This window comes from Carlito syrichta, unplaced genomic scaffold, assembly GCF_000164805.1.
Source record: "Carlito syrichta isolate Samal-C Ts95f unplaced genomic scaffold, Tarsius_syrichta-2.0.1 Scaffold305755, whole genome shotgun sequence".
In the NCBI taxonomy this organism is placed as follows: Eukaryota; Metazoa; Chordata; class Mammalia; order Primates; family Tarsiidae; genus Carlito; species Carlito syrichta.
This window is the reverse complement of record NW_007249851.1, coordinates 1,054,251-1,063,520: the sequence shown is the minus strand read 5'-3', so window position 1 is coordinate 1,063,520 and position 9,270 is coordinate 1,054,251. Positions and strand designations below refer to the sequence as shown.

Sequence of the window (9,270 nt, the reverse complement as noted above, 5' to 3'; positions counted from 1 at the left end):
TAAATGCAGAGGGCCAAGGTTCTTGCTCCTCTCAGGTCCCTTTTGGCATCTGGGACTCCAGCCATCCTGCTACTGTCTTTAACAGAGCATCCATCCCTGGCAACTTTAAATTCGGGGCCGGTGCTTCTTGGAGAAGAAAAAGAAATGATTATAGACTTGTTGCAAAAACCACAACTGTCTCGAATGAAGCCCTTTCCTGAGAATGAAGCCCTCCCTCAGTTAGGCCTGCCCCACCACATGCCAGAAATACACCAGATTCCATAAGACGATAGCATTCACTGAACCAGAATTTAAAAATAATTATATTAATAATAAATAGGTTAAATTACATTTAAAACAATAAATAGAAAAATAAACTGATAAATAAAATCAACAGGTACAAAATGTTTCAAAATTCCAACCAAAAACAACACACACAGAGACAGCCAACGGACAAGACAAATGGACACAGGGAGGGTGCTAAACGCATCACGGGACCTTCACAGTCGGCGTCATGGCTCTGTCCTGCCTGTTCACCCCTTCCCTCCCCAGCATGGCGACAGACCAGGACACTCAGTGGCTGATGTCTTTGGGGACTCCCACCGCCCAGGGCAGCATCTGGTTCCACCTCAAGGCCTTCTGCGAAGCACCCCCAAACCCTGGGGAGGGGGTTTCAGAGGACGGCGTGTGGGGTGGAGGACAGTGAGGACCGGGGCGTCCCTACAGAGGCAGGTCGGTGCTGTTGTGCCGGGTTTTCCTGGCAGTGCCATCGTCTCGGGGCAGAGCCCTCTGCAGGTTGGACATGGCCACGGTCTTTTTGAGGTCAATCACGGCGTAGGAGTCTGAGCTTCGGGCAGGGTGGGTGGTGGGCACGGGGGCCTGGGGACCCGAGAGGTTCTGGGGCCCCTTGGGGCGGTCTCCACCCCAGCCCTTTAGCTCCACCTGGATGTAGTTGAGCTGCCTTGGGGGCTCGGGGCCCGGCCGGCGAAAATCGAAGTTAAAGACCCTTGGGGAGCCGCGGCGGCGGGTCAATGGCATGGGGAAGCTGCCGTGGCTGCGGATGGCGGCCTGGGTGCTGGTGGGCTTCTGCAGTGGGGTTTCGTCCTCCTCACCATCGGGAAAGCCATTGGAGGAGGGTGTGAGCCCATCCCTCGAGTCCCCATCATCTCCGGCCTCCCCGCCCAGCTGCTGGGCTTGGCTCTCCCACACTGGGGGTAGCGGGGGCAGGTTCTCGTAGTGCAGCAGGGCGGCCCGGCGGTGGGCAAGGCCTTGCCAGCCCGGCTCCTCCGGGCTCAGTCTCCAGCCGGCCCCGCGCCGCAGGCCCCCGCCGACGTTCTCGTAGGTGCACTTGGGCTGGGCTGGGCACTCGGAAGGGCCCTCGTTGTTGTTGTTGTGGTGGGGAGTGTCGTGCAGGCCGGGGCAGAGGCCTTGGCACTTCACCATGTGCCGCCGAGCAGGGGTTGGGCCCAGCACGAACTTCACCTGGCCCGGCTGCAAGAACACCTGCGGGTCCCGCTGGTTGGGGGCCCGGGCCTGCGGGGGGAAGGGCGCCTGACCCTCAGGCAGGGGCTGCAGGCAGTGGCGGCTCCTGTGGTGGTCATCCTCACTGGCCGGTGTGTTGACATAGGTGTGGGACTGGAGGGCAAGGGTCCAAGTGACACAGGAGGGTCCCAGGGCAGGGAGGAAGGAGAGAAGGAGGACAGTATGAGTGAAGAGAAGCACAGGAAGAGTTGGCGTTCCTTTCTCCTGGTCCTCCGAACCTCCCCAGGAAGCTGCCTCCCTTTCTAGGGACTGCAGGGGACCCCATCACTTTTCTTCCTCTTTCCATGATCCTCACTGGGAGGAGGTGGCCATGTTACCCACGTCCCATCCCCACCCAGACCACTGGGCAGAGGCTGGCCGGCTGTGTGCTCACCTGCTCATCGGGGGCAATGAGGGCATGGGTGGACTCTTCCCCCAGCGAGGGGTGCCTCAGGCTGCTCGTTGAGAGCCGCCGGGGAGCTGAGAATCGGGAGACCTCTCCAGGGCAGCCATTGGAGAAACTGGAGACAGTGTAGCCTAGAGCTGGGCATAGGGAGACAAGACCAGGGAGGAGTACTTCAGCCACCTGACAACCATCTGCACCGCGTGTGGCGTCCTGGGACTCTGCCCCCAGAAATGTTCTCAGGACCCTCACGGTGGTCAGCCCCACTGAACCAGAAGCCCCTTGTTGTCCTTCACCTCTCTGTTCTATAAACCCTGTCCTTTTCCTCAAAGCTCAGCTTGAAGCCCACCCCTCACCTTCTCCCTAACAGTCATATCTGGAAGACCTAAAGCATACCTGTCGTCACTGGGCCATCCCTGGGCCTCATTCTAGCTCTGCCAGTGAGCTTCAGGGAAGTTCCTCAAAACAGGGGTTGTGTTCCTATTTCTTTGATCCCTCATGGGCCAGCCTAGGGCACGCAGAACACTGAGCAGGTACTGGGTCTGGACTCAGTGACTGAACAAGCAGAGACTGTAGGAACCTGTCCAGAATACAGTCATGGCTAGAGATGCCTGCGCCAGCAGCCAGATGGGTATATGAGTCTGACCAGTAGACAGAGGAAGGAAGCACAAAAGCTCCAGACAGCTGTTTCTATGGAAAGCCAGCATCTTCCTGTCTGCTCCCTGACCATCCGTCGATACAAGGTCTAGGCCTCAGCGGCCTCCGCCTGAGCCACCTGATTGGCCTGGCCCAGGACTTTTGCATCCTCAAGAATGGTTCTACCTTGGACAACTGTCCTGGAGACTGGCTCGCCCAGCCTTCCCCACCACCTGCCGGCTTGTCTTGCCCCTCCGAGGCTTGTGTATCCCGGGTCTGTACTCGGGTGTGTGTATACACTGGGATGCTGAGGTTGGAGGTGCCCTCACCATTGGGCGGCTGGGGGCCCCGAGAGAGGTCAAGGTCAGCAGGGTGGCTGTTACGGGTGACGATGACTGGCTCTTCCATCACGTTGATGCTGTTGCACTGCATCAGATCCTGAAGGAGGTTGAAGATTTCCTCAGCCCGGGAGCACTTGAAGGCAAATATTCCTGGAGAAGGAGGGGAGAAATGAGGCTCCTCTGGCCCTGGGCCCAACAGGGGAAGACCAGAGGAGGGCACCAGGTGCACAAAGAGCAGGCAACGCCCCTGCCTCCAGCCCAGGCCTGTGGGGGGCAGGAGAGTGCTCCTCCTCCGAGAAGTCCTTCCGGTGCACTCTAGAATTCACGAGCTGCTAAAGGGGTGGGCCCAGGAGCCCCGCCCCACACCCATGCTATCCATTACCATTGCTTGAACACTGCACGCTCCAGCTACACTCCTGTGAGGTGAAATCCTTTCCGTAGCCGGGCGCAGTAGCTCAAGCCTGTAATCCCAGCACTTTGGGAGGCCGAGGTGAGAGGATTGCCCGCATCCTGGGGTTCGAGATCAGCCTGGGCAACTTGGTGAGACCTCATCTATATAACAGATCAAAAAATTAGCCAGGCGTGGTGGTGTGTCTGAGGTTCCAGCTAAGGCAGAAGGATCACCTGAGCCCAGCAGGTCAAGGCTGTGATGGCTGTGAGCGTGCCACCGCACTCCAGTCTAGGTGACAGAGTGAGACTCTAACTCAAAAAAAAAGAAAAGAAAAGAAATCCTTTCCTTAAGGAGGTGTGTGTCCAGGGATCGAGAAAGAGAATAAAAACCAGCATGGAAAAGGAAAACATGAGTTGAGGGAACTGTCCCCCTCACATGCTGCTCATCGTCCTCTGCCTCTACTCCCTGCTTCCCTGCAAAAGCAGCTCCACTGGGCACCAGTCCTCTCTAGGCCTGGCAACGTCTAGGCTCTCTGAGGGCAGGAGGGTCCTGTTCTATTCACTGATGTTCTCTGAAGACTAAGCCCAGTGCCTGCCCAGAGAGTGGATGCCTATTGTATACAGGTCCCTGGCCTCACAGAGCTTACACTCTGGTGCAGGAAGGAAGAGAAGAAGGGCAAACAAGCTAACAGCAGGTGTGGGAAGGCATTCATGTGGCTCCTTGACGCAGCCTGCCTTCTGGGCTTTCAAAATCCAGCACTGCAGCTCAAGGTCCCGGAACAGCAGGACTGGGGCGATCACCTGTGATGTGGGTTCCAGGGGTACTGGTCAGCCAGGGATTCTGCACTACCCTCTGTAACAGTGGGACCTGGGACTTGGGGAGGCTACTTGGTGTGTTCAGGTACACATAGCCACAACTAAGATAAACAGGTTGGAAATGGGATAGCTATGGTTTGCAGGAATGGCATGAGAAGGATACAGAGAAGAAAAAGAATTACTCTGGCAAAATACGTCAAGGGCCAGAAAAGACTGGAGAGCTTAGAGTATCAGGGGAACACTTTGCTGGGGAGCCCAAGTGTAGACCAGACATCACCAGGAACAAGGGTGCCTTTTCCTCCTCACCCAGCCACAGTCTCCTACCTGACCTTTCTTTTTCATTTATTTAGTTTTGGTAACTAGAGGCAGAGTCTTGCTGTGCTGCCCAGGCTGGTCTTGAACTCCTGGCCTCAGTAATCTTTCTACTTCGGCCTCCCAAATTGCTGGGATTACAGTTACCGTGCCCAGCCCTGCCTAATCTTTCTTTCATTACTCCCAGGGTCCAGGGTGTACGACTTGGGAACTATGAAAAAGGTGTGTTCCTACCTAGGGAGTAATAGGGATCCCTGAAACCAGAGTAATGGAAGGAAGTGGAGTTGCTTGCTTTTGCCAGGCAGGCTCTGGCCTGGGAGGACCTTGGCTGTGCAACAAATGTCCCTTGGTGGGGACAAAGCCCAGACTGGAGTTGCAATGACTGAAGAGAAAGAGCACTACCCTAGAAGTCCATTTAGTTCTGCAATGACATGCTGTGTGCCCTTGGCCAAGACCCTTCCCCTCTCTGGGCAACATCTGCCAAATCTGAGGGCTGGGTTGGATGAGAAGACAACAAAGTTTCCCATAGTCCTCCGAACTGTACTTTCCAGACCCAGTGCATCTGCCCCATCCCAGGGTGGAACAGGGCCTGGTACTCACCCTGGCCTGTCTGACAGCGGCGGCCACTCTCAAAGGAGAAGAGGCTGGAGTCATAGCCGTAGCGCCGCAGGCAGAGGTAGGGCCAGCAGATGGCCTCGCGCCCATGCAGGTGCAGCACCAGCTCGCTCTGCGTCAGCTCCATCAGCCCAGAGCCCAGCTCCACCCCCTCATCATCCACATTGGTCACCTGGAGGAGACAGACCAGAAGGGCCAATGAGTGCGTGCAACCAGTGTTTGCAAGGGTTCCCAAGCCGCTGGGAGACAATCCGATGCAGGGCTAGAGCTGGAGACTCCAGCGAAGACCACACGGTTACTGGAAGATGCCCAAGGCAGTGTCACAAACCCACGACAGTTCTCAGGCAAATCCCTTCTCTCTGGGCCTCAGTTTTGTCATCTGAACAGCAAGGGAAGAGGTAGTTGACCTCCAAGGTCAGATGGTGAGATGACCAATATGAGATAACCTCAGATGGCCCCTGGCTTAGTATCCACGGCCCAGACGTTAATGGGGAAGGGATTCAATTGCAAATTCAAAATCTTAAATCCCTGGGAAAGTCGAACCCACAGCAGAACAAATACTGCCTCTTCCAACCAGCTCCTCCCCTACATGACCTTGCTGAGGGCTCCCTCTTCTGGTGGGCAGGAGAAACATGCGCCTGGACGTGACCCAGGCTGAGGAAGGAGGAGACTCCCCCTACAGGGAGGCTGGGGACCCACAGGTCCATTGGGCCTTTCCCTCAGCTTCCCAAAACCAGCAGCAACACTGAGAGCGATTACCTGTGCTAAGCACTATTTAAGATACTTTACATATATTAACTGACAAGTACAAAAGGTATTTTATAGGCCAGGAGCGGTCGCTCACACCTGCAATCCCAGCACTTTGGGAGGAGGCTAAGGCAGGAGGACTGCTTGAGCCCAGGAGTTTGACAGCAGCCTGGGCAACGTAGAGAAACTTTGTCTCTACAAAAATTCAAAAAATTAGCTGGGTGCGGGGGCACATGCCTGTAGTCCCAGGTACTAGGGAGGCTGAGGCAGAATGACTGCCTGAGCCCAGAAGGTCGGGGCTGTGGTGAGCCTAATCATACCACTGCACTCCCGCCTGGGTGATAGAACAAGACTGACTCCAAAAAAAAAAAGTTACAAAAATACACTGACGGGAGTGCATGTTTTAAGAGCACCATGATGGCGGTTCTTCACTTTTGGCAGTGTCAGGTGCTGCGGAAACGGCAGCTCACCTCAGAGGGCATGAGCTTGCGAAGCCTTAATAAGCCCACAATCCCAGACTGTCATTTCACTTCCTAGTAGAGAGGTTGAGGCAACCACATGGGGCCTGAGCCCAAGAGGCCATGTAGGGAACCCAGGAGAGGAGGGGCTCTGGGTACCTTGAACTTGGTGGGGTGGTTGTCCGAGACGCTGTCTCTGTACAGGCAGCTGCAACAGCTCCCCATTGTGTCAGAGCAGCCAGCCCGCCCTAGGGAAAAACATAAGGAACAAGCAGGTCACCAACATCAGCTCCAGAAGTCCTGCTCTGGAGCACTCAGGCAGAAGCCCCTTACTGTGATCCCCTATTCTGTCCTGAAGGCTGTGGGACACAGACCCTCCCTCAAGGGATTCACACTCTCCATCCAGAGCCAGACACACATTGGCTAAACATTAATTCAAGTTAGAATGTGTTAAGGATTAATGTGACGGGGGTTGGAGAGAGCTTCTCAGAGGTAACACTGGATTGGACCTTAAGAAGTAAGCAGGATTTTGACCCATGTAATGACAGGGAAAGGAGACCTAGGCAGGAGGAAAGGCATGGATAAAGGTAGGAGCCCAGAAATGGTCTGCAGCAGACGGGGCTGGGTACCAGCCTGAGGCCCTCATTCAGATTCAGCAAGGAAACGGTCACATGGAGTCCCAGACGCTTTGGGCTGTACCTTTCTCTTTTTTCCTCCGGTTTTACCTCACCCGTTCCACTTCAACAAAGTTCTCCCTTTTCCTCCCTCACCACCATCTCAACATCCACCTCAAATTCATCTTTTTGATGTTCTCTTCAAATGAGTTGTCACACTGTGTTCATAAAGATACGTTAAGAAGATTGAGCATTTAAAACAGAGCACAATTTTTATGACCTCGATTGAGTATTTCTTCATTAAAAAGAAAAAGTGCTGGGCTGACTCCCTTTTGTCCAGAGGGAAGACCAGAGGCCTCACTGTTTAGCTCTTCCCACCAGGATTCTGGTACTTGGATTATATGTCAGAAGGATCAAACCCAGGCTTGAACGACGAATGGGAACAAGAAAGGGATGAACCAATCCCAACAAGAAGTTCCAAGGGGCTATGACTTGCTGCTATCCTTCTAGAACACCTGCTGAATGTGTAAAGCCTTGAATAATCCAGCAATCTGTACCCTCTGTTCCTCCCAACTTGGGAAACTCCATAAAAGTGACTTCTATACACAGCTCTTACCTCACCCAGGCCATCGGGGAGCTGACCATGGGAGGGGCATGGGGAAGGATTCCCACTTTATTCTCCCCGTCCTTGGTGGGATGTCATGGCAAAGAGTCTGCAGAGAAGTCACGTGGATCCCTCTGGGACACACCTGGGGGTCACCTAGCATAGGAGACAGAGACCGCTGATTAATGGAAAGCTTCTCTCCTCACCCCCAGCTGTTAATGAAACTGACTTGCTGTCAGCCCATCCCACCTGGATATCTGTTCCAGGCTCTAACAGGACAAAAACACCAATAAAGAGAGTGAGACCAAGGGCAAAGGCGACACAAATTCCAAGCCCAGAGATTCTGAGAGAGACAGACTCTCGCAGCATCAATGAGTTTGAAGTCTGAGATAGCCCAAGACCTTTGAAGTCACCTTAGATTTCCTTCTGAGTCCTGTTACAACCAACACCAAAACACTATCTTCCCTCTGCAGAGAACTTTAACTCTCAAAAGGACACTATAAAATAGTGGAAAGTGCACTGGTTTAAGATTCAGGAAATCAATAGTCTAGTCAGTTTCGTTGTTACGAAGTACCTGGGAGACTGTCAAGCCAATCCCCCCGCCCCCTCCAACTCCCATCCAAGGCCTTAGTTTTTAGGGGAACCATCTATAAACTGTGGAGCTTCTAGCTTAAATAGCGTCAAGGTAAGTATGCAAGACAAACACCACTGAAACAGATATTTTCCTCTTGCAGGACAGGAGCCTTCAATGTCACATTTGGCAACTTGATAAACTTTCTTTTCCCCAAGCTCTAAAAGGCCTCGTTTTGACATGTTTATAAGAAGTCAAAATTTCAGGGCATCTGAGTCACAAGTAGACAAGCCTACAAGCCAGGACGCTGGAGACCCTTGAAATTTCACCCTACTGCTCTGGAAAAACAATACTCCCCAGGGTCCCTTGCAGCCTGTACCCCTGGACAATTTCCAGGTAAAAGGACCCCCATCTCCTTGGTCTGGCTTATTCTCTGGAAGGAGGAAACAGGCTGAGGGAGGTGTGCACAAACTGGACAGGTCGCTAGGAAGATACTGGCGCTTGAGTCACCAGGGGGTGGGGGTGGGGGTGACAAAAATGTCCAGGTGCAAGATGGAGGAGGGGTGCACTTTTCCTATCACCATCTCTTTAAGATACTACGATGTATCAGCTAGCCCACTGAGGAAGGATTACATTGGGTGGGATGGGAAGGGCCTCTGGTCTGGGACAGGTGTGGACTAGGGGCAGGCGTTAGTGTGATGGGAACTAAAAACGTACGAAAAGGCTTGGGAGAACGTGGGCAAGAATTCTGGATGTGGGCATTTTGGACAGTACATGGAGAACGGGGGATATGAAGGATCGGAGGCATTTCAGGGCGGTGGAAGCCTTGGGGGGCGTCCAGGAGAGAACGATGGGTCTGGGGCATTATCCGGGGGTCTGTCGCGTTAGCGAGGGGGTTCTGAGGGCTTCTGGAGACGCGAAGGTGTGCCCTGGGGGGACGGGAGAGGGTGAGGTTTAGGGAGATTCGGGCTGCAGGACTGCCAAGGGGAATTTCCAGACTCCCATAAGGAATGGGGAGGTCGGGGCGAGCGCTGTCCGTGGGTCGCCACCCCCAGCCCCGGGGTTCCACCGCCCACCCACCCGGGGCTTCCTAGGCAGGGAGCGGAGAATGCGGCGCGGCGCGGCCTAGGTGGAGCCGCCTCGTCCCCGCCCCGCCGCACCCCGACTCACATCGCCCCGCGGCCCGGGCGGCGCCGGGCCCCGCTCCCGGGTCCCACTGCAGCAACCGCCGCCCGCCCGGAGCTAAGGCCTCCCCGCCCCGCC

The 9,270-nt window shown here is 54.7% G+C and overlaps 1 protein-coding gene across 2 annotated transcripts in view; it reads right to left on the bottom strand.

Annotated features, from left to right (window-relative positions):
• Window positions 1-284: 284 nt before the first annotated feature.
• FRS3 (fibroblast growth factor receptor substrate 3) overlaps window positions 285-9,270 on the bottom strand; it is a 9,713-nt gene continuing 727 nt past the window's right edge. Inside the window, exons 1-7 of one of the 2 annotated variants that reach the window (XM_008062586.1) lie at window positions 9,178-9,267; window positions 7,449-7,592; window positions 6,378-6,466; window positions 4,999-5,185; window positions 2,869-3,030; window positions 1,895-2,043; window positions 285-1,614 (exon numbers count right to left, since the gene is read on the bottom strand). In XM_008062586.1, the coding sequence (XP_008060777.1) occupies window positions 700-1,614; window positions 1,895-2,043; window positions 2,869-3,030; window positions 4,999-5,185; window positions 6,378-6,443 (1,479 nt within the window). In that variant the 5' untranslated portion in view covers window positions 6,444-6,466; window positions 7,449-7,592; window positions 9,178-9,267 and the 3' untranslated portion in view covers window positions 285-699. Of the gene's footprint in view, window positions 1,615-1,894; window positions 2,044-2,868; window positions 3,031-4,998; window positions 5,186-6,377; window positions 6,467-7,448; window positions 7,593-9,177; window positions 9,268-9,270 lie in introns of those variants that run through there. The other variant, XM_021714750.1, reaches the window with a different exon arrangement.